This window comes from Prionailurus bengalensis, chromosome D1 (assembly GCF_016509475.1).
Source record: "Prionailurus bengalensis isolate Pbe53 chromosome D1, Fcat_Pben_1.1_paternal_pri, whole genome shotgun sequence".
NCBI classification, from domain to species: Eukaryota; Metazoa; Chordata; class Mammalia; order Carnivora; family Felidae; genus Prionailurus; species Prionailurus bengalensis.
This window is the reverse complement of record NC_057346.1, coordinates 60,531,652-60,556,960: the sequence shown is the minus strand read 5'-3', so window position 1 is coordinate 60,556,960 and position 25,309 is coordinate 60,531,652. Positions and strand designations below refer to the sequence as shown.

The 25,309-nt window shown below is 38.4% G+C and overlaps 3 protein-coding genes across 3 annotated transcripts; 1 reads left to right on the top strand and 2 right to left on the bottom strand.

Moving 5' to 3' along the window:
• The first annotated feature begins 249 nt into the window (after positions 1–249).
• Positions 250–1,203, top strand: LOC122483415 (olfactory receptor 52M1-like). Its single transcript, XM_043580418.1, has one exon. The coding sequence runs from the start codon at positions 250–252 to the stop codon at positions 1,201–1,203; it is 954 nt and encodes a 317-aa protein (XP_043436353.1).
• A 12,541-nt stretch (positions 1,204–13,744) lies between these two features.
• LOC122483414 (olfactory receptor 52K1) lies at positions 13,745–14,689 on the bottom strand. Its single transcript, XM_043580417.1, has one exon. The coding sequence runs from the start codon at positions 14,687–14,689 to the stop codon at positions 13,745–13,747; it is 945 nt and encodes a 314-aa protein (XP_043436352.1).
• Positions 14,690–23,780: 9,091 nt separating this feature from the next.
• LOC122483413 (olfactory receptor 52K1-like) lies at positions 23,781–24,738 on the bottom strand. Its single transcript, XM_043580416.1, has one exon. It carries the CDS (start codon positions 24,736–24,738, stop codon positions 23,788–23,790), a length of 951 nt encoding a protein of 316 aa, XP_043436351.1. The 3' UTR covers positions 23,781–23,787.
• Positions 24,739–25,309: the final 571 nt, after the last annotated feature.

The window sequence follows — 25,309 nt, the reverse complement described above, 5'->3', positions numbered from 1 at the left end:
TTATCAGAAGTCATAAGCATTCCTGTTTCTACATTTACCATTGGGTGTTTTCATGCAGTTTCCTTAATAAAATATGTAACATGCCAATCTTCAAGTAGACATTCAGAATTCTTTATTATAGGTTCCACCAGTTGCCCAGGATGAAAACAAGAATCTAGTAGTCTACAGTTTCCAGAGACAATGTCTCTCATAAGAATAAAAGTCTAAAACTAAGAGCTACTATCTCCTGGATATTCCACTCCCTGAAACATGTTCATATCTAACAATGCCTGCTTGGTGCCTAGTTCTTTCTGGCTTACTGGAATTCCAGGGCTGGAGTCCCTGCACATCTGGCTTTCTATTCCCTTCAGCTCTATGTACCTGGTGGCTGTGGTGGGGAATGTGACCATCCTGGCGGTGATAAAGATGGAACGCAGCCTGCACCAACCCATGTACTTCTTCCTATGCATGTTGGCTGTCATTGACTTGGTCCTGTCAACCTCTACCATGCCCAAACTGCTAGCTATCTTCTGGTTTGGTGCCCGCAACATTGACCTGGATGCCTGCTTGACTCAGATGTTCTTCATCCACTGCTTTGCCACTGTTGAGTCAGGCATCTTCCTTGCCATGGCTTTTGATCGCTATGTTGCTATTTGTGACCCATTACACCACACCTCAGTGCTCACTCATGCAGTGGTGGGTCGTTTGGGCCTGGCTGCCCTCCTCCGTGGAGTACTCTACATTGGACCCCTACCTCTGATGATTCGCCTGAGGCTGCCCCTTTACCGGACCCAAATCATTGCCCATTCCTATTGTGAGCACATGGCTGTAGTCACCATGGCATGTGGTGACACAACAGTCAACAACTTTTATGGAATGGGAATTGGCTTCCTGGTATTGATCTTGGATTCATTAGCCATCACTGTCTCCTATGTGATGATTTTCAAGGCTGTAATGGGATTGGGCACCCCTGAGGCTAGGCTTAAAACCCTAGGGACATGTAGTTCTCATATTTGTGCAATTCTTGTCTTCTATATCCCCATTGCTGTTTCTTCTCTCACTCACCGCTTTGGACATGATGTGCCTCCCCATATCCATATCCTTTTGGCCAACTTTTACCTCCTCATCCCACCCATCCTCAACCCAGTTGTCTATGCTGTCCGTACCAAACAGATTCGAGAGAGATTTCTCCACATCCTTAAGGCAGAGTCTCAACCCAAGTGACTGTTCTGCATCTGTGGGGCATACAGATACTTACACAAAAAGGCTCTGACTGGGGAAGCCAATGAAATAACACCCATGCAACTAGGTCTTTCCCGACTTGTGGAGATAAGGGTCTAAGAAGAATACTAGAATATATTCCATTTGACTATGGATTTTCTCAGTGGAGAGAATATCTGAATGGGGGAAATCAGGGCATGAGTTCTTACATAGTATCCCTTTTCATATTCAACTTCATAAAATTATAAGACACAAGCATGCCAACCACAGGAGTAAGATTATTTCTATCTTTGACATTTTCTGTAAAGGATTTCTAGTTTCTTTTTGGGGTATGTTTTGCACAACTTGTAGAAGATAAAATTATACCCTAATACCTTCTTGAAGACAGTTTGCAAATTGTTAGTAAAGACCTTGAAAAATTCAACTGCATTAGCAATCTTTTTCCAACACTTTTGGCTTGCCACAGAAAAGACCTTTTGTTGAGGATGGAGGCAACATGAATGTGGGAAATCTTAATCTAATAGGTTTTGGACTGGACCTCACCGCCCATAGGAGTTAATCCTCAAGCCAGGTCATTCTTCCATCTAAATAAATGTAAATGCAATATCCCACATCTCCTCTTAATAACTAATTGAAAGACAGAAGGACATTAGATTTTTGTTTTAGAGGCTTTGAGATGGTTGTGAAGGACAGTAGCTACACTAAAATAATGACAAAAATGGAAGAATAACGGTGGGATTATTGACAGGAAAGAAGTTAGAGAATACAGTAAAAGTGATGAGATTAAGCGATACCCAGTGGTAGATACAAACCAGGAAATAACTTCAGATCCTTTTGGAAAATTCTTGGTTTATTTTGTTATGATTAGACCCTTTTTGTTAATCATATAAGTTCTATAATGAGATGATTACTTCAGGCTAGAAATTTACAAGAATTTTGTGGTTATGCATGAAAAAGAAAGCAATTCCCAATTCTAGTGATTCAGAATTATGGTATATCCATTTTAGTTCTGAAATATGTTAGACTTTAAGTCTAAAATGCTCATTTACCCTCCGTTTACAAACCATTACAAAATCTAAAGTGACTTACCTTAGGTTAAAAATAAATCCTCTTAATATTTTGAAAGTATAATCTAAAGAAGCCAATGATAAGGCCACAGCAATATTCAAACCTCCTATCATCCAAAAATTTTTCAAGGGAAACACAAATTTTTATCTAGCTAGGGGTTTAAACTAAAATTTAGAAGAGAGTTTGCGATATTTTATTTCCTCAGAATCCTATGCCTGACGCTGCTTAGAGCATATTGATTTTCCTCCATTGTTTTTGGGTGAGGCGTGCTTATTCCCTCATCTCCTTATCAAGGACTCTGAAGTCCAGTGCCAAACCCAAGTTCACCTATTTTAGAAAAGTTATGTTCTATGAACATAATTTGGGTGCCAAATATAGGATGCCCACTGATATTTTTAAAATAGGAGTTGATTAAAAGATAATATAGAAGCCTCAGAGCTAAAAGTTTGTTTTACAGAATTATCTCCTGACCATAACCCTGGGCTTTGGAGAAAATTAAGAAAAATTATGCTCAAATCCATCAGTGGCACCAATGCTGAAGGGAATGAAAAGAAACCTTCGTCATAGAATAGTTCTTTGGCATATTGTATAAAGTCCATGATTTATGCTACATAAAACAGTGTGTATGGAGATCCAGGACTTTTATTCAAGGTTTAATTGCATACAGCAGGGTTAGTACAAGAACTTTATAGCCAAACAATCTCAGATATACCACAATATGATATTTCTAGATGATCTTCCATGTCTACCAATGTCCAAAACCAAATACCAAGCATCTCCAACTTCATCCCCCTATGGCATTGAATGAGAGCAAAAAGGAGAAAATACCACGTGGATGGGTGCTCCCACTCCATCCAGGGACAACCACCCATGACAACACCCATACCTATCAGACTCAGGGTTGAGCTGAGTTACAGTAAAGCATTTAATCCCATTGTCAAATGTAGTCATGTCTGGGCTTTCATGGACTTTCATGAAGGTGTGAGCTCAGAGCATGATGGAAGGGAATGTACCCTCGTGAATACAGGATAGGGACATGACAAATAAGTCCAATAATTGAACATCTTATTCAAAGTCAATTTCCCACAAATCTTCTGGAGAGAAGATTCTCTACTGGATTCTCTGGTACTGTTGATCCACTGAGATTTGTAATCCCATTTCCACAGGACCCTGGCAAGGATTGTTTACTCTATATCCTTCTAGTTCTCATTCCTTTGCCCCAGTAACAGGGTTGTGTGCAAAGTGGTCAGAGTGGCCACTCTTATTTTCTTTCAGCCAACCTCTTTGTCTCACTTGTGCCTCAGGAATGCTTAGGATCCACTTCAACACCACTTGGAGCCTTGAGAGCCAAGGAGTAAAAAGCATGGTTCCAACTGTCCTTCCTCCTGCCAGGCACATAGGGTCTTTGTGCCTAACTTAATCTAAAGCCAGAAAAATAAACCTTTTCTGCCAGATCAGATACCCCATCACATTTTTTTTCAGATCGGATGCCCTTATAAATCTTTTGTCTTTCTGGATCAAGGCTTCTGAACGTAAAAGCCAAGAATCTTCTGTCCTGTTAGAAAGGTAAAATAGAAATCCCTGACTGTTCGGATTTTCTATGACTGGATTCTAGAATTGAGAATTCTAGAATTGAGCTTGAAGTGTCTCTGCAAAATATTAAATAAAAACCTAAGATCTGAGGGATCTATACCTCTGGAAGTCTTGCCTGACAAGCACAAATCTCCTTCTTGAGAGTAATATGGTTGTTCACATTTTTCTTCAGCAATGAGGGAACCAACTTACTCGATTCAAATGAAACCAACACTATCCAAGTATAAAATTTATTATGTTGCTCACAATTGGATAAGAATCTCGCAAGGACTCATTTTCAAGAAATATCTTCAGGTCCAATCCTTATTTGTTAAAGTTGGATGGATACGAAAGTGAGAGTGAGACCTAATCATTCAAGTGATACAATCATCTCACTGTGTGCTATAGGCAGATTAGATAGGCAAATATAGGATATAGGTAAGTAGACAGGTAGACTTTCCACTCAGGAGCTAATGTTATTCTCAACTTGATTAGTACAAGATTTCTCAGATGCATCTAATGTTAGGACATTGTACTGTGTCTTCCTGGCCAAGGTGGAACTGTTTTCCAGAATTCCTTTCCCTGTGAGGTTCCTGGTTAGGGCTAGCTGGAAGGCCTATTTCTGTGAGATTAGAAGGCAGTGGTAAAAGAGCAACCATTATTTTCTAAAGGCTTGTGTAGAGTGCCCAATGATGCTGTAGCTCCTTCTAGCACCCTGATCCTATGGGCTCACCTCGTGCGCAAGGAGTAGCCACTGAACCCACATTCCTTCATCTTCTGCTGTATCTCCTTCCATTTATCCAGACCCTGGGTAAGGTGTGTGCTCAGCTCCATGGTAAAAGGTAGCTCGCTCTTCCAGTCACCTGCATTGTAAAGGTTGGAGGCAGTGAGTGACGTGGATTCAAGGCTTCCTCTGTAGGTTCCAGTTCATCTTTGGGAGACGCATATCCTTACTCTTTACTCTTCCAGTCCACATCCAGATTTTCTGAGTTTTGGTCCTGCTGAATTGTAGGGTCACTTCAGACACATAGTCTTCCATATAGTTCACCAGATCCCTTAATTGCTTAAGGTCTAATATTCATAATCAACCCCTTATTTCATATCATTCATAGTGGTCCTGCCTTCCTAATCAAACCATAATTGATGAGATTTTTTTTTCTATATCCACCCTCATCCAGTCTAAGGCAGGAAGGAAAATCCAGTCAGTACTACTCTATGTACTCTTTTAGAATAGGCAAGACCTCACTTTTACCTCTTTAATGATTCATTTTATCTTCTTGACCACTCCTGTTGCCAATAAGAAATTATTCATAGGGTTAGGATAGCTCACTAATAGAGAAATGTTTTACCCTGAGACTAGAACAAAAAGTTAACAAACTAAAAGTTAAGCATACATGGGACATGCATTACTGCAACACAAGGCTTTGAGGAGAGGATCTATGTCATTGAGAGCTTTCCTATACCTGAGAGATTACAAGGCTGCAACTAAAGGGAAGCAGTGGCGCATACTGCTTAAAACTATACAGGGGGACACCTGGGTGGCTCAGTTGGTTGAGTGTCCAACTTCAGCTCTTTTGGTTGGTGGATTCAACCCCCACATCGGGCTCGCTACTGTCAGTGCAGACCTCACTTCAGATCCTCTGTCTTTCTCTTTGACCCTCCCCTGCTCACACTCTCTCAAAAAAAAATAAACATTTAAAAATATAGGATTTAGTGTCATCACAACTATCTTTTATCAAACATTTTTTTTGCCACATATGAACCTGAGTATATAAGTTACTTTATAGAAGTTAACCAATTAAATCCTCAAACTCTCAGATATAGATACTATACTATTTTGAAAATGAGGCAACTGGCTTTGGGGAAGTTATTTAATTTCATGAAGGCTCATTGACTTGGGTTTGAAACTTGGTTCCACCACTGTGTCTGAGATCTGTTTCCACCACCATGTTATTACTGTACTACCACTCCCTCTGCTGGGCCATCTTCTGTTGAGATGAACCAATAACCAAGAAAGAAGAATCATTCAACAGGGTGATTTTTGTTTAACCAGAGGTCCTGCTGACTGCTGTAGCTTAACGCAAGTGCCTCAAAGTAGATCAGGCTCACTTACTGTCATCTGTTTATAGACAGTTCAGCTTTGAATAATTCTATTTTGAATTGTGGATCAACAGGAAAGATACTATTCCAGTTCCTATCTTGATTCGAGGAGAAACGTCTTAGAGTTAAATGACAAATTTATGAACATTACTTTAACGCTTATAGGCCCAAACTAAGAAACTATTGGTACAGGTAATTATTCCACATTGTCTTCAGGCACACCCTCTGTTGAGTGCCTCATTATCTTTCAAAGTCTTTTCTGGGTTAAGAATATAGTCTTACATAAGAAAAATACCTTCTTGACTGGCAGGTTTCCCCAGTATAAATCTTCCCGAGTCTCCCTGAACTTCTAGGTTTCTGAATTAATTTTTGTGTGTGAAAATTATGTTCATCTATAAAACCAAGCTATACCATTTTATGATAATTTTTATTTTTTTATTATGACATTTATTGTTGGTTTCCATACAACACCCAGTGCTCATCCCAACAGATGTCCTCCTCAATGCCCATCACCCACTTTACCCTCCCTCCTACCCACCCATCAACCCTCAGTTTATTCTCAGTTTTTAAGAGTCTCTTATGGTTTGGCTCCCTCCAACTTTTTTTTTCCCTTCCCCTCCCCCATAGTCTTAAGTTTCTCATGATCCCAAGGGATACAGGAGTGCTGATGCATAGGGGCACTTGTACCCCAATGTTGATAGCAGCACTTTCAACAATAGCCAAATTATGGAAAGAGCCTAAATGTCCATCAACTGATGAATGGATAAAAAAAAACTGTGGTTTATATATACAATAGAATATATTGTATGGCAATAAGAAAGAGTGAAATATGGCCTTTTGTAACAACATGGATGGAACTAGAGTGTGTTATGCTAAGTGAAATAAGTCATACAGAGAAAGACAGAAATACATACATTTTCACTCTTATGTGGATCATGAGAGAATATTTTTAAACACATATAGTGGAGTACCAATGACTATATGACCTACTGATTTGGGAACTTTGTTGGCACCTGTAAAATAAGATTTTAGATGATGACCCTTAAACTCCGTTTTTAGGTTCTAAATTAAAAAATAGTGACTTTCCATTCTGGTCTTCCCTTGGTAATTGCCTTTGAGCACCAGATATGGGAGCAATATTCCATTAAGGATCTTTGAGCAGACTTGGCTTCCTGCAATTTTTATCTCCATTGAATGAGGATGTAAACTTCCATTTCTGATGATACAGCATCCAGACATCTTTCTTCCATTCATGTATCTACACACTCCCTTTCCTGTGGGTGATATTGCTGGTAATGACAGAAGCTTAGAAGTAAGAAGACCAGCCAAAGTCAGGAGACTGGAAGAAGCATGGTATCAGTCATCAAATAGACTGCACTTAGACTCCAAAGTAATTCTTGGGCAAAACTTTGAAGCAGTCACCAAAGGAAAAAAAAGGCTACAACTAAACATATTATAGGACAGAATTCAGGCAGAATGGGCTGTTAAGAACTGTGTGCTGAAAGAGGCAGTGATTCTAGCTCTAGCATTTAAGGTTTTTTGATATGAGTCACTCACATTTGGTCTCCTATAACACTGCCCTATTGTTCTGATTGTATAATTCATGAGTACAAAAATGCCACCCATAATATATTTAAGGCATCAATAAATGTTTGGATAGATGAATGAACTTATGAAAGCATGAATTTCTTTAAGTTCAGATGGATGAGATGATCAAATTACATATCCTCCAGGTATTATAAAACTTGACACAATTAAGACATTACTGTCTTAAGTCTTCAGAAAAAAACCTTTAGGGTAATAGATAGCTGTTTGTTATACCAATAGTCCAACTCAAATGCTAACAATACACTTAGCAATCATTAAGGGTCACATATTTTCATACTTATCTATCAGTTGACCCTGCAACGGACATAATATTAGTTCCTCAGTTAGTGCTTAACATCATTAGAGATTGAGACATAAAATCACTTTCCAGTCCTGAACTGGAAACTACTGATTCTCATTTCTAGAATGAAAATAGGTCCATCTAAATCCTGCCCATTCTAGAAGTTTTAAGTCAAACACTAGGGTCTGTATATGTGCTTTAGAGAAGAGATTCTCTGACTTTGTGTAAGTGAACTCCTTAACTGCATAAAGAGGTATATACTTTTTCAAAATAAAGTTTACATATAGAATTTGTATTTAATTAAATTAAAATATATAATTCCAAGATTACATTAAACATTGGCATTTTAAAATCAAACTGCTATATCAAAATTCTAAATGTATTTAGCATTATAAAAATATTTTGATGCCCATCATCTGTTTAAAATAAGGACAAGCTCTCCTTTAGCCATAAAACTTTACATCATCCTTCTTTTTCTGTAAAATCCTAGCATTTGTCTTTTTAAAAGTGTTTTTACAGCCCCAGTGTCACAAAAGGAAAGCTTCAGAACTAAGGAGGGGTACAAAACCAGGACTAACCAGACACATTCTTAGAGGGAGGTCTCAGGAATGTAGGAACTCAACTACCAAAAGTTACTAGACATCCCCCAAACTGGACTCATACCCAAGAGCTCCTCAGACCCCTGGACTTTAGTCATGTCTTTGTGGAGGCAGCTCTACACTGAGGGGTGCAGTGAGGACCATTCTTTAGTCTGCTTCTAGTAAGGTTAGTATATCTGTCTCTAACTCACTAAGCTTCCCAAACACCAGTGGGCAAGGAACTCTCCAAAGAGTGATGATAGAATATTTTAGAATTCAACTCTACTTGATGTCAAAACTGCTTGAAATGTAGACCAAGTGCCATTCCTGGGAAGAGGGAGGAATCTAATGCTGGGATTAGAGCAGAAACCAGAACATGCTTCCTCAAGAAAGAGGTGTGCATGACTGGAGTAGATCGAGGAAATCCAAGTCAGTAGACCATATACTTGATCATTCACATACATGTGTATATGTATACTTATACATATGCAAATATTAGAAAAGTATTATATTTATATATAAATGTACATTATGTAATATGTACTTAACCATTACCATTATATTTTATATTATAAAACATACAATAATGTAAATATTAAAAGGCTGAAGAAAATAACAACAAATGAAAAATTCTGAGTATACCATTTTTTTCTCCTATTCTACAGACCAACATTTTTAGACAATTAGGAGTTTTGGAATCTACAAGATATATGTACAACTTTAACATATTCTACAGTTTATGGACATTCTATCACTTCATGACTTCTCCAACTTTCTATCCAACTCCACATGTCCTTAGATTCTGAGGGCCATGCCTGCTTTCATGTCATTCTACCTCCATGCCAGGACATGGCTATGTTCTTTTAATTTGTTCTCTCTACTTAGGGGATCACATACTCTTTTTAAAAATCTGACTTCTAAGCTTACTCATGTGACACCACAAATAATATCTCAAACATAAATGTTTGAGGGAGCTAGAGTTCATAGGTTGGAATACCAGAAAAGAGAGAGAATGTACTGGAGATCTGCAGTCTTGACCTGAGTACCATTCACTACTTTTACGGGAGGAAATCACTGAAACTAAGGAAAGACCACCCAAGAGTATTAGAGGAAACAATCTCCAGTTCTCACACAGGGCTGGGAATAGTTCTTTTCCCACAAGCTGGAGTGGAAATCCTCATGAGTCCTAAGATTTTTTTTTCAAAAATGCTTTTTTGCTCAGTAGTGATAACAAATTAAGCCTAAACTGAAAGCTGTTGAGTCCTGACTAACAAAGCCTAAAAGCAAAACCTAAAGGATCACACTGTTTCCAACAACATAACCATGACCCAGAATAAAGCCCAACAATGTGTGTATGAACACAGAAGTATCCAGTACCCAAAAGTAAAATTCAACACATCTGGCATTCAATCAAAAATTACCAGGAAATATGAAGCACCTGGGTGGCTCAGTCAGTTGAACCACCAACTTCGGCTCAGGTCATGATCTCACATCACAGTCGGTGAGTTCAAGCCCTGCCATCGGCTCTGTGCTGACAGCTCAGAGCCTGGGACCTGCTTTGGATTCTGTGTCTCCCTCTCTCTCTCTCTGCCCCTCCCCTGACACTCTCTTTCTCAAAAATAAACATATATTTTTTTTAATTATCAGGAAATACACATAAGAAAAATCAAAACAAATCACAAAGTACAGATGATAAAATTAGCATATAAAGATAGTAAGCATACAGAATACAATTGTAATGGTGTAAGACGCTAGAGGAGAGATTGAGCATGTTAGGGGAATCAGAAGATATAAAAATACCTAAACGTAATTTTCACCTTTGAAAATTTTAGTATCTGAAATAAAATATATTCGTTTATCTATGAAAATTACAATAGCAGATGAAATGTACAATATCAGAGATTTAAAAATACAATAAAGGGAAATAAAAAGCAAAACAGTGATGCAGAAGCATCCTGAACAAAACACGACATGAAAGTATACTCAAATTGTGGTTATTTCAAATATTGCTTGTTAAAATGTAGGCTAAAATTTGCCTTTTTTGTTATGTTAGTCTGCATTCAAACTCGGTGGTTTGGCCATTCCAAACTATCATTGGGCTGGGGCTGCTCTAGCTAAAATTGATGTCTGGGTCAGTCACGGATCCATGCAGAGGCATTGTTTGGGCAACTTAAAATTATTCAGGGCTCAGAAAACCCAAAAGTAGGGTGCAGGAATTGTTGGAAGTGTTGTGTTTAAGTTCAAATTAGTGCACATTTTCTGTATCCTCTTGTAGCGCTTACATAACTGTAAAACTTCAACTCTAAAAATAGCATCCATGAGGGGAGGAAAACAAAGGGAGGGAGGCAAACCATAAGAGACTCTTAAATACTTGAGAACAAACTGAGGGTTGATGGAAGGTGGGGCAGAGAGGAAAGTGGGTGATAGGCATTGAGGGTACCTGTTGGGAAGAGCACTGGGTGTTGTATGGAAACCAATTTGACAATAAGTTATATTTAATATGAAAAAATGAATTAAAATTCCAAAAGTTATGGGAAAGTCCATGTATTCTTTATCTCCAACCAAAAATAAAATATAACTCACCAAGGAAAAATAAATAATAAGATAAAAATAGCATACATGTATTCTGATGACTATGCTTCATCTAAGCACAGTGTTAATACAAGATAAGAAATAACTCACCTTTGATTATTGTGAATAAAGCTAGCAGTGCATACTGTTATTACATAGTAATTGAGTTCATATACTGTCAGACTTACATGTTGGATTAAATCATTCTGTGGAGGGTATGAGTTTCATTTCTGCACCAAACAGGACAAATCAGGTCTTTGAACCTGGAAATGCTTATTTAATCCATTTACCATATTCAGCTTACTAAATAACAATGACAGATAAATAGTTTCCAGAATTTGCTGTGGAACAAATACCCACAAAATCTGTGGCATATAACAGTAAAAATGTATCTCTCATACACCTGGAGATTGGCTGAGATGACTCTGCTGATTTCAACTGAATTTGCTTATCCATTTGCAGGTCAGCTGGGGAACCTGCTGATCCAAGTTGGATTTGGTTGTGAGGTTCTGCTTCAATCTTCAAGTTGATCAGGCATCTCTGCTCCACATTTTCTTCATCCTCATTGAACCAACGAGCTAACCAGGGTATATTGTCATGTTGCAGCAAAGTCAGAAGACAACAAGCCCCATTGCATGAGCAAATTTCAGGTCTTTTACTGCATCTGCTAATGCCCCATTAACAAAGTGGTGCAGATGGCCAACCCCTGAGTCTGTGGAGTTATATACTCTGGGAGAGTAGATGTTTTTGAATACCAATCTAATCTATTATCCAGAATGCCTGAACTCAACTCAGGAAAAAACAAGCAAGAGTTTGGGAATGCTCAGGGAACAGTCAGAGGCTCTTGGTTAATATCACTTCCTTCATTGCTGTCCAGTTAACTCATGTCTGGATGACTGAGACATTTGGGATCTGGTCAGAGACCTATTGAAAGAAGCACCCTCCATATGTCCCTATGAGGTAAACCATGGTATAACATGAGGAGGGTCTGGGGATGCTTTTTCAGAGCCTACCAAGTTTCTTTGTTCTTAGAGAAACTCCTTTAGTTATGATTTAGGAAAGAAAAGGTTTAAAAAATTAAAAAAAATAGAAGAACATGGCTGTATAAATAGACCTTCATGAAAGTGTATGAGAGCTTCTTTAAAGAACTGACTAAAGGAGTGTTCAATTATTAATTTGCATAAGGAGACAAAGGCAGAAAGATAAGTGAAATCCAGTTTCATTTTTAGGACGTACTAGAAAAAGAAATAGTATACTTTCCTTTTCTTCAAATACTCAAGGTCTCAAACTGTCATGAACTAGAGGGCAAAATAGCTTACAACTCCAGCAATCTGCTTTCCCTGAGTTATGTTATAAAACAACTCCCAAATCTCATTTTACTGCAAGAATAACAAAATCATCCTTGTTCTTGTTATAGTAACATTTTGGGGTCAGCGGTAGCTATGCTCCAGACTGTAAGTCTGATTCATCTCTCCATGGATCTTCTCAATCATGGGTCTAGGTTGAAGAAACACCCTGTGCAGGGACATGCTCATTCTTGTGGCACAGGCAAAAAGCAAGAGAGAAGGAAAATACACAAATGCATTTTGAAGTTTGTGATTATTGTGGAATATTTTAAGACCATTCAAATTTCATTGGCTGAAGAAAGTCACATAGCAAGACTTAGCATTCCTGGAGTGAGGACATTTCCCTCCCATGGTAGAGGTGTGGAAAAGTAAATATCTATGAACAATAATACAGTCTACCACAACTATATAACTTCTTTAGCTTCAGATGTCTCAAGTTCAAGAACAAAGGGTATTAATCTTTCCATAATACATAGCTCAAAGATGGTATTTTTTTTAATTTTTTTTCAACGTTTTTTATTTATTTTTGGGACAGAGAGAGACAGAGCATGAATGGGGGAGGGGCAGAGAGAGAGGGAGACACAGAATCGGAAACAGGCTCCAGGCTCTGAGCCATCAGCCCAGAGCCTGATGCGGGGCTCGATCGAACTCATGGACCGCGACATCGTGACCTGGCTGAAGTTGGACGCTTAACCGACTGCGCCACCCAGGCACCCCTCAAAGATGGTATTAAGCTCTTCAATAAACATTACTAATTTTTTTTAGAAATGCGTATGTACATGGAAAGTTAGTTACATGATATAAATATATATAAGGGATGTCAGAGGACTCCTTTGTTAAATGTTCAACAAAGGAATTGGCTGTTCCTTGATCTTCTTTTCTGATTCACACTGACTTAGTGGAAGAAATAAGTCTGCTTAGAAGTGGAGCTGTCCAAGTGTAGAGCCAATAACATTGGGTGTAGTAGGCTAATAGAGTGGCAGAGGCTGGAGGCCACTTAAAAAAACTATGGAAGCAGTTAAAGTACTGGAAGTAATGCTGGCCTTCGGGTCACAAAATTTGTGGTTAATTACTCAGTCTAGATGAAGAGTTCACAAAACCTCAACTTGTGCCATTCTCAGCCAATATTCCTATTGTCTTTCACCTAGATGACAATGGCATTTTGGAAGCTTCTTTGTTTTTCTTAATCATGTGATAGGTCTATGAAAAAAGGAAGGTCAAACCTCTGCTACCAGACGGACTAAAGGGACATACGTGGTTTGATCTAACTGGATCTGTGAGGAATAAAACCTCATTTTCCTTGTCATACTAAAGAATTGTCAAACTTGGAGATTACAATTTTCCTACTTGAGATTTTTTCTCTCTGCCTCAATCCAGCATGCATTCAGTACTGAACTGATAGATAAGGAAAAAGTATGCATCTACACATTCTTTCTTTGAAATAGACTGAGCACATGATCACGAATCTGTTTGGTCTTGATGCCATAAATGATGGGGTTGATCATAGGTGGAAAAAGAAGATAGAAAATAGCAAGGAGTATGTGGACATGAGGGGCAGCCTGGCGAGCCACACGGTGCATGACTGAGGAGATGACCACAGGTGTGTAGGTGGACAAGATGGCACCTATGTGAGACACACATGTCCCAAAGGCCTTGTAACGGGCCTCCTGAGAGGCAAGCTGTAGAACTGCTCGAAGGATGAAGATATAAGACAGGATAACAAAGAGCAGGTCCAACACCACTATAAACATGGCCACAGCAATGCCATAGATATTGTTGAAGCGAGTGTCCCCACAGGCAAGCCTTACCACAGCCATGTGCTCACAGTAGCAGTGGGCAATTAGGGGGCCTCGGCAGTAGTGGAAACGTCTGAGCAGAAAGGGGAGTGGAGTCATTAGTGTCACAGCCCGAGTCACAGCAGCCATGCCAATCCTAGTGATAAGGGACCCAGTCAGGACCGTGGTGTAGTGCAGTGGCTTGCAGATAGCCACATAGCGGTCAAAGGCCATGGCCAGAAGCATTGCTGACTCCATGATAGAGAAGGAGTGGAGAAAGAACATCTGGACCAGACAGGCATAGAAGTTGATCTCCCGATCTCTGAACCAAAAAATAGCTAGCATTTTGGGAAGTGTTGTAGAAGAGAGAACCAGATCAATGGCTGCCAGCATGGCCAGAAAGAGGTACATGGGCTCGTGGAGGGCTGCATCAGTCTGGATGATGAAGAGGAGGGTGCAGTTGCCTAGCAGGGCCAGAGTATAGGCGAAGGAGAATGGAATAGAGATCCAGACATGCAGGTGTTCCAAACCTGGAATTCCTACCAGCAGGAAGGAAGTTGGATGGGTTGTGGTAATATTGGAGGCTGTCATGGTTTTTTGATATCTTCCTTGTCTATTTTTACAGGGATCCTTCACCTTCTATATATATAGAGAGAGAATTAGCTCTTGTTCCTGTTGCTAAACTTTAAACAAAATTGGTTAGTAGTCCTCATAGACCTGGATAAGTATAATCCATGTTTTCTACCCTTAAGGAACTTTGAATCTCATTGAGTAGATAGAACATAAAACATCATTAGAATTGATATTACAAGACAACTTACATAAAGAAATGGAGAAAAGGTAGTGTTTTCTGTGTTCATGGTGACATCAAGAATACCCTGATAAAAGAAGTTAAAATATGTTTGAACTAATTCATCGTTTTAGAACACACATTTGTACATGATGATCAAGCTAAGCTAACAATCACAAAAACCAATTTACTGTCCTGAAATCTCAGGCCTTGTGTGTCTGTATAAGTTGAATAAAGCTTGCAATTTGTAATGCCCCGATTTATTACAAAATCTGTTTTCTCTAGCACTACTCTGAGATATGGTTGCCACTAGTCACATGTGACTGTTTAAATTTGATTAAAATTATTCAATATCTCAGTCACAACACTTTTAAGTGCTTAACAGACACACATGACTAGTAGCTAGCATATTGGACTGTTCAGATACAGAATATTTCCATCATTGCAGAAAGTTCTGTAGGAAAGAACTGCTCTGGAATATATCTTTCAGGTCCTCTCCACATTCACAAATCTCTAAGTACAGCCTTGCCTCTAGCTTACTGAGAAAATGAGGAGCTGCTGTGTCTTTTGGTTCTCCATCTAAATTCATGTTAAACTCCCTATTCATGTGGCTCTCCCTCCATTCTCCTCACAGCTTCTTCATTCTCCTCATAAGAGAACTCTCATCTTTAGCAAGAATGCTATTTTTTTACTATTTAAATTCAAGTTAGTTGACATATCGTGTAGTATTGGTTTCAGGAATAGAATTTAGTGATTCATCGCTTATGTATAACACCCAATGCTCAACCCAAGTGCCCTCCTTAATGCTTGCCCATCCCCCTACCCACTCCTCCTCAAGCAACCCTCAGTTTGTTCTCTGTATTTGAGTCTTTTATGGTTTGCCTCACTCTGTTTTTATCCTTTTTCCTTCCCTTCCCCTATGTTCATCTGTTTTCTTATAAGTGAAATCATACAATATTTGTCTGACTTATTTTGCTTAGCATAATACACTCTAGTTTCATCCACATTGTTGCAAATGGCATGCTTTAATTCTTTTGGATCACTGGGTAATATCAACAATTTTTATCTTTCCCTCTAGCTCATTTTTATTTTTTCAAATCATTAAACACTGGAGTGGCCCAGTTTTTATGCCATCTTTCTTCTCTTATGGGATACAGTTAATGTGGGTTTTTTTTTTTTAAGCACAAGTCCTTATCTCCAAGCCCCTGTTTCTTCCTCTCTAAATAAGGAATAGCAATGCTCTGTTTTTATGTAAGGATTATAGGGAAGAGTAAGTGGGATTATATATAAAATCCTTTTGTATAATCAGGATTTGCTGAGCCTTATTTGTCATATAAGCGTATCTCTCTCTTCCTCCATAAAACTACACCTTTAAAAAATTAATATTCTCCCTCCTTTGGTCAGGTCTGAACACTCTGTGTTCAACGGTGCATGAACCCTACCTCTCTGATTCACAGTCTCAGAGTGGGAGCATAATGGAGCCAGTCATCTTCCCCTAATATCCAGAACATGGGAACCTGTTTTTTTAGTTAATATTTTATCCTGTTTGTACTATTTCAAGAGCTAAAATGACCACTCTAGACAACAGAACTTGTCTATTTGTTTTTTCTCCTAAAATTGTTTAGAGGGGTCTCATACACAGAAAGTACTCAGTTAATGCGTGCATCTATTTTAAAGTCAATAAAATATATCCTTAAAAGATATCCGAATGATGGATTTGAAAGATTAAGACTCAAACAGGAAGATAGTCACCTAAGGTCCTTCAAGGATGTGGCCTGTGGGAGAAGAACCTATAAGAAATATTTCTCGTTGAGCCATTCAAATAAAAGGGGCCAGTATGATTACCCCATCAGCAACCCTGGAAGAGCTTGGAACTCAGGAAAAGGGGTGGGGGGATAAAATTTTACAAAGTATTTATCTGTTTGCTCTAGGCAGGCCCTAGGGAATAGTAAAAGATTTTAAAGTTTATGGATATTTTTATCTATGGAATTTCTAGGGTATGGACTCAAATTTATACAAGTGCTCACATATTTTCCTGTCTGCAAGATTTAAAAATTTATTTCCAAGTACAAATATTCATCTCTAAAATGATTGAATTCATAGACGATATAAAAAAATGTGAGTTTTTATTACAGAGGAGCCTAAGAAGGTAAATGCCATTAGAAAGTCTTTGCTGATGCTCATTAACCAAGAGTTCGCACTGTTAGAATTTATGCAAACTTCTAAAATCAGTCCCTATCACCTACTGTATCATGATACCTTATTTGGATCTGTTTCAGAAATCACATTTGTTTTCTTTCATTTCTTTGACTTATTTTGATGTATTATGAAAAATTGTGAATTTCCAAGAGCATATTATTACCAAGATGATTTTGTCTCCTTATATTTGAAATGACATTGCAAAATGATTTCCTGTAGAGCTTATCATTGTAGCAGAGGTCACTTTAAAGACGGTTTTAAAGAATAATGCCCAAGTTAATGGCTCCTATCTCTTCCCTTAACACTCATTCTCTAGAAGGAAGAGACCAGTAGACAATGGTCGAACAGCATGTTTCAATTAACACATCATTATTCAAAAATACATATTTCTTACCTTTCCCTGTATCTTTCTAGTTCAGGCTCATTTTCTCTCTTGACTAATGCAGAAGCCTCCTAACTGGGCCCAGGGATACTGGTAAGTGTGGGAAGAGGAATGATAAGTGAGAAATGATAGGATCCACATAGGAATAATCAGCCAAAACTTCTTGGAGGTGAACCAGTGTTTCTGGTTATCCTCTATAGTGAAGGGAGTTTCTGGAGTTTGTAGACAAAATATTTGGGTTGGATTCTTAGTACTTATGCCTCCTTCGTTGAAGAGCCAAAACAGAGGCAATAAAGGAACTGGGGAGAGAGCAGGGAGTTGATGCTTAGGAACAGGACTAGGTATGGGAGGAAATTGAGAGTGTCCTTATCCTTCCCCACTCCCCACATGTCACCTCTTGTTTTAAAAAACACAAGAGGACTCCCCTGACCCAGGGCTCCCACCCCTTGAGTTCGCTGCAGCCCAAGCCACCTCCCTCTTTGTGGTTCAAATCATGCCTCCCAGGGGTCATGCTTAACTCTCCAGACACTGAGTGCTTCAGGTAAATCCTGCTTGTGCCTTGGTCTTTAATGTGCTTCTATTTACCTCTACCCCATCCTTGCAGTGTCTCCTAACAAAGAGAGACTCATTTAAACATATAAACCAAAGCCAATTCCTGTTTGTGACCTGGAAGGGCAGGAACTCCAGCCTAACCAAGTAAAAATATCTGATCTTACTTTGCATACATGTTACATATTGGCTGCAGCTAGACATGGATTTCCAGCTTGTAACTTTGGAATGGCACTTCCCTGATCTCAGATGGGTTTCCTTATCTCTAAAATGGAAATCATAATCCCAATTTTTCCTAAACCACAAGAAGAATAGATCACTAACTATATAATCGAGAAGCCATTATGATTATGATGTAATTACTTATTAATAATTACCACTTATAAATAATAAAAGGTGATATTCTACCTACAACTGGACTCAATGCTGCTATTTTTCAAAGACCCAAGAAAGGAACTAGTTTATACCTTATACCAGAGTCTGCCATGGATGATGATGACGACTACTACAATTTCCCACGATACTTTATCTTTAATTTGAAAGATGCTCTTTTAATTTTTGACTTAATTTTGTCTTTATTTTGTCTTATTGTGATAAGAACACTTGAGACCTATCCTCTTAACAAATTTTAAGTGTACAATACATTGACTACAGGTACAATTTTGTATAGATTCATCTTACTGAAACTTTATGCCTATAATTTTCCATTTCCCCTCCCCCCAGTTCCTGGTAACCATAATTCTAGTCCTTGATTTTATGAATTTGAATATTTTAGATACTTCATATTAGTGTAATCCTGCAGAATTTATCCTTCTGGGTCTGGCTTATTTCACTTAGCATAATAAACTCAAGGTCCATCCATAATGTTGCATATTGCAGAATGTCTTTTTTTAAGGCTAATTAGTATTTCATGAAATATGCATACCACATTTTCTTTATCCATTCAGCTGTTGATGGACTTCTAGGCTTTTTTTCCCACTTCTCAGCTATTGTGAGTAATGCTGCAATGACTACAGGAGTGCTAATATCTTTTCAAGATCCTGACTTCAATTCTTTTTGGATATATACCAAGAAGTGCCAGATCATATGGTAGTTCCATTTTTAATTTTTTGAGAAACTTTTGTGCTGTTTTCCATAGCAGCTGCACTATTTTGCATTCCCATCCACAGTGTGTGCAAGAATTCCAATTTCTCCACTGTGTTCTCTTCACCAGCACTTGTCTTTGATAATAGCCAATCTGACAGGTGTTAGGTGATACCTCATTGTAGTTTTGATATACATTTCCCTAATAATTAGTGACCATAAGCATTTTTTCACATACCTGCTTGCCATCGGAATGTCCTCTTTGAGGAAATGTGAATTCAAGTCCTTAGCCCATTTCAAAATGGGGTTATTAGTTTGAGCTGTAAGAGTTCCTTATGCTTTTAGAGATTAACTTCCTACCAAATACATGGTTTGCAAATATTTTCTCCCATTCCATAGTTGCCTTTTTACTGTTGATTGTCTTCTTTGCTGTGTACTTTGATGTAGTCTTACTTTTTAATTCTCATTTTGATATAGTCCTACTTGTTGACTTTTACTTTTGTTTCCTCTTCTTTAAATGTCATTCCATGAAATCATTGCCAAGACCAAGGTCATGAAGATTTTCCCCTATGTCATCTTCTAGGAGTTTTACAGCTTCATGTCTTATGTTTAGTCTTTAATTCATTTTGAGTTGATTTTCATGTATGCTGTAAGATAGAAATACAATTTCCTTATGTAGATGCCCAATTTTCCCTTCACCATTTGCTGAAGAGACTGTTTTCTCTATTGTGTATTCTTGACACCCTTGTTCATGGATCAATTGATCATCTGTGTAGATTTATTCCTGGGTTTTCTTTGTGTCATTAGTCTATGTATCTATGTTTATGCCAGTATCATACCATTTTGATTACTATAGTTTTGTAATACTTTTTGGAATCAAGTGTGCTGTCTCCAGCTTTGTTCTTTTTTCTCAGGATTTGTCTGACAATTCATAGCATTTTATAATTCCATGTGAATTATGAAATTCTTTTTTCTACGTCCATAAACAATATTTGTGGTTTTCATAGAGGTGCATTGAATCTGTAAGTTGCTTTGGGTACTATGGACTTTTTAATTCTTCCAATCCATGAACACAAGAGGTCTTTCCGTTTTTTCATGTTTAATTTCTTTCAATAATATTCCTTAGTTTTCAGTATTTAAATCTTTTACCTCATAAGTTTATTCCTAACTGTTTTATTCTTTTTGGTGTTATTATATATGGGATTCTTGTACTAATTTCAAGATAATTAGTATATACAAACACAACTTTCTTTGTATATTGATTTTTGTATTCTGTAAATTTCCTGACTTGTTTGTTCTAACAATATTTTTATGGCATCTTAGGGATTTATTATATATGAGATTTGTCACTGACAAAAGGATAATTTTACTACTTCCTTACCAAATTTGGATGCCTCTTATTTCTTGTTAGTGCTTTGGCCAGGACTTCCAGTACTACATTAAATAGAATTAGCAAGAGTGGGCATTCTTGCCTTGTTCCTGATTTTAGGAGAAAATCTTTGTTTTTCACATGGAGAATGTTATAGACTTTTCATATATAGCCTTTATCAAATTTATGTGTTTTTATTCTAGTACTATTTGATTTTATCATATAAGTATATTGAATTTTATCAAATGCTTTTTCTGCATCTATTGAGATAATCGTGATTTTTTTTAATTCCTTATTCTGTTGATGTGGCACATCATTAATTTTTTTTTATATTTTTGTATATATAAGACCCCCCAGAATAAATCCTACTTGGTTGTGGTGTATGATCCTTTTAATGTGCTGTTGGATTTGGTTTGTTAGGATTTTCATGTCTATGGTCATCAGGGATATTAGCCTAGTTTTCTTATGATGTCTTTGGCTTCAGTATCAGGATAATCCTGGCCTCATAAAATGAGTTTGAAAGTGTTCCCTCTTTTTCGATTTTTTTTTGACAAGATTGAGAAGGAGTAGTGTTAATTCTTTAAATATTTGGTAGAATTCACCAATGCAGCCCTCTGTTCCTGGGTTTTTCTTTAATGGGAGGTTTTTCATGACTAACTTAATCTCTACACTATTTATGGGTCTGCTTTGGCTTTATATTTCTCCATGATTTAGTTTTGGTAGGTTATATGTTTTAAAAGCAATCTCAGAGCTCTATACCCCAACTATACATAGTTCCTTTTGACAGAAGTATACTGGGTCTAACTTTATCTTTCCTAACTGTTGGCTTCTGGGTGTGTATACTGAGCTCTCTTTATGATGGATGATCTCCTAGGATGTTGAAACAAAATGAGATTTCTACATAACACCTTTAAATTTGGAACTTAAATTAGCGAAGCTCAGCAAGGCTGAGGAGGTACAGACTATACAAAGGGAAACTAACCTAAATACTAATGTGGGAAAAGCTAACATCAGGGGCAAATTGCAGGTGAGACAGAAAAAAAAATCCACTTTGGATTGAGAGAAAGCTGATGATGGAATATGGACACACTATTCAGTTATATGTGTCATGTTTGTAGGAAACAGGGATCTAGAGCCATGGCCAGGAGGCTGAGGTGACAGGCTTAATAGAGTGACTGACTATAGCTTATAGTCAAAACATCCAGACAAGAGCCAGATAAAGTAGACAGGGTGTGAAGGAACAAAGTACCTTACTTTGCCCCTTGACTCCATTCTGAAGGGATAAAACCTAATGTCATGGATGCAGGGATAACAAGCACATGGAGTAGGGAATGGCCATAGCTTAGATAACTATGTTGAAGGTCACTAGTAGAATATTAGAACATTTCAGCTCAATTCCATTTGCTTTTCTGTCTTTTGTTCAGCCAATATTTATATTTATCCACATATCTAGCTTTTCTGTTCAATTCCTCCTGCAATTCTGTGTTTCTACCTGGCTCATTTTCCTTCAGCCTAAAGGACTAATTTTAGTTTTGCTTTTAGTGCAGGCCTAATATTGACACATTCCATCAGTTTTTGTTAGTAACACTTGTTCACTCATCTTCATTGTTGACGAATATTTTCATTAGTACTAGAATTTTAGAGGGGTAATTCTTTTACCCATTTTAAGATATAACTTGTTTCTGACTAATCCTGGTGGTTCTGATATTAGAACACCTGGCTATGGGATCTTTGTAATATTGGACTTATAATGGAAGCAAAGCCATTCTTTCCTCATTGGGGATGGGTAAGATCTACAGGCTGGTGACATTCCTCATGTAAGTCATCAGAAGGACAAGAAGACCTCTGTTTGGAAATAGCTTCTTTCAAGTTATACACTGTGTTGTTAGTATTTGCAGTTTTTAAGCTTTCCACCTGTACCAACTATGCTCAGAAGAAACGAGAGGTTTTAACAAAATAGAAACTAAAGGTAGAATATCATTTCCGTGTGTGTGTGTGTGTGTGTGTGTGTGTGTGTGTGTGTGTGTTTTGGTGTCAGAGGGAATTATAAAAGCAGAGATGTGAACCAAGCATAAGACCCTGGGTTCGTGCTACAGTTTCCCCTCTTTGAAACTTCCATCCTTCCATACCCCACCTGACATAGGCTCAGATTCTTTCAAAGCTAAATAATGTCTAGATACATATGTAGACCCAGAGACAGAAATTAAGGCAGAATAAGATAGAGATATATAATTTCTAAAGAGTAGTCTGAGGAAACAAGGGACTCACAAGATAAAAATAGAAGAATGCATTTGTGGAAGATGGTGTATGAGGGCCTATATGATCACACACAAATTCTAGTTGTCAGGATTAACATTAAGGAAATTTTCTAGCATGTAAGTTTGCATCGGATAGAAGAAAAGAAAGAGAATACAGGTCGATATCCCCATCTCCTGTCTGTTTTGCCTACCTATGTCTTTCATGATACTGAGCCTTGTGATGGGCAGGTCAGAGACAACAACCTATTATGTTTAGCATTTCCTCCTTTCTCTTGGGACATAGACATAAGTGCAGCACCCCCACCTTAATATGTATTCCCAGCACAGATTTAGGACTCAATAATGTTTTGTTACTGGATTATTGAATGAATAAAGAATTCACATTCTTGGTGAAAACATAAGCTAGATCTGTGTGCAAAGAGTTGCATGATGTGTAAAGAAATGGCAGGGGACATGTTTTACTCAGAGATTGGTCATGAGAATATAGAGGTCAAAATAGGTCAAAAAATACATAGGCTGACTCAACTGAAGAAATAAATTTTAACAAGCAAAACTGTCTGACTTGGAACCTGTAGCCCAGGAAGATTGAGTTCCCCAAAACTGGTAATGTTTAGCTAGATACTGGACATCAACTTTCAAACTGTATAGGTACTCTTGTCTCAGATGAAATGTTGGTCTTTCCCAGCTCATGATCCCAGTGGCTCTGAATAGAAACTCAGATTCTCACAGTCTTATTAAATGAACTTGAAAGCATCTTGGTAACATTATCTAAAGACACAAAGAGGAGAGTGGGTCAAGCCTTTGTCAAGCCTCCTAATAGAGTGGGCTCTTTGAGAAGGCAGCAAAGTCAGCAGTCAGCCTTTGAATTCAAAGGCAACCAAAGAATACAGCCCCATGAGTCCTGATCATACTGGTGACTGCGTTTCAGGACATCATTAAGTTTTTTCATTACACCAGGAAAGAACTAAACTGGCATCCCTCCACTTCCTATCATACCCCCACCCCCAGTTCAGCATTCAGTCTGTCCCACTCTTTTTCCACCTGTCCCTAACTCTCCATTTATACATCCTTTCTTGAGAATAGTCCTAAGGCTCGCTTGCGAATCTGCTTGGTCTTGACACCATAGATGATGGGATTAATCATGGGTGGGAAGAGCAGATAGAAATTAGCAAAGAGTATGTGGACATGAGGGGCAGCCTGGCGAGCCACACGGTGCATGACTGAGGAGATGACCACAGGTGTGTAGAAAGCTAAGATAGCACCTATGTGAGACACACATGTCCCAAAGGCCTTGTAACGGGCCTCCTGAGAGGAGAGCCGTAGAACTGCTCGAAGGATGAAGATATAAGACAGGATAACAAAGAGCAGGTCCAACACCACTATAAACATGGCCACAGCAATGCCATAGATATTGTTGAAGCGAGTGTCCCCACAGGCAAGCCTTACCACAGCCATGTGCTCACAGTAGCAGTGGGCAATTAGGGGGCCTCGGCAGTAGTGGAAACGTCTGAGCAGAAAGGGGAGTGGAGTCATTAGTGTCACAGCCCGAGTCACAGCAGCCATGCCAATCCTAGTGATAAGGGACCCAGTCAGGACCGTGGTGTAGTGCAGTGGCTTGCAGATAGCCACATAGCGGTCAAAGGCCATGGCCAGAAGCATTGCTGACTCCATGATAGAGAAGGAGTGGAGAAAGAACATCTGGACCAGACAGGCATAGAAGTTGATCTCCCGATCTCTGAACCAAAAAATAGCTAGCATTTTGGGAAGTGTTGTAGAAGAGAGAACCAGATCAATGGCTGCCAGCATGGCCAGAAAGAGGTACATGGGCTCGTGGAGGGCTGCATCAGTCTGGATGATGAAGAGGAGGGTGCAGTTGCCTAGCAAGGCTAGAGTATAAGCTGAGCAGAAGGGAATGGAGATCCAATTATGTAGGTGCTGCAGGCCTGGAATCCCCATCAACACGAAGACTGACGGATGGGTTGAGGTGATGTTGGAGGCTGATGTGACCATTGGAAATCCTCTTCTGTTCCTAATGTCTACTTCCACAGGACCTGTCCAGAGAGTATCCTGTGTCAGCAGAGTTCTAGCACTCAAGTTTAAGCTCTGATCATTCACATGGAAGGATTAGCCCTTGATATCATTCTAGACCTTAAATTAGAAAATAATCCTAATATATAAATACCATTTAACTATTATCACAAGGCAACCCTCATTGAGGAGTTGAGTGGAAGAACTTTGTTATCTTTGTGTGACTAAGGACCACTTTGTAAAGGTCTAGCATGTCTGTATGAAAAATAATTAAACCTAGCCCCTTCTAATAATTTACTTTCCTCCAAGTTCTATAAATTTTTCTCTAATAGGGGCTCAATAGGCCTTTGACACTCAGAAATTTCACCAACTAAAGCCCTACTTCTAGCCAATTTGAGAACATGAGAAGATCTATTATTGTTTGCCTTCACCTAACTTTAACTTCCATTCTACATGCTTCTACCTTCACCCTCTTTGCTTTCTAGCATCCATGACATTCAAAGGAAGAGATCCTCCACCCCCATCTTTTTGCAAGATTGACCTCTAAACTTCA

Excerpts from the sequence above, each read along its gene's own strand:
- LOC122483414 (XM_043580417.1), bottom strand. The coding sequence starts at position 14,689 with ATGACAGCCTCCAATATTACCACAACCCATCCAACTTCCTTCCTGCTG.
- LOC122483413 (XM_043580416.1), bottom strand. The coding sequence starts at position 24,738 with ATGGTCACATCAGCCTCCAACATCACCTCAACCCATCCGTCAGTCTTC.
- LOC122483415 (XM_043580418.1), top strand. The coding sequence starts at position 250 with ATGTTCATATCTAACAATGCCTGCTTGGTGCCTAGTTCTTTCTGGCTT.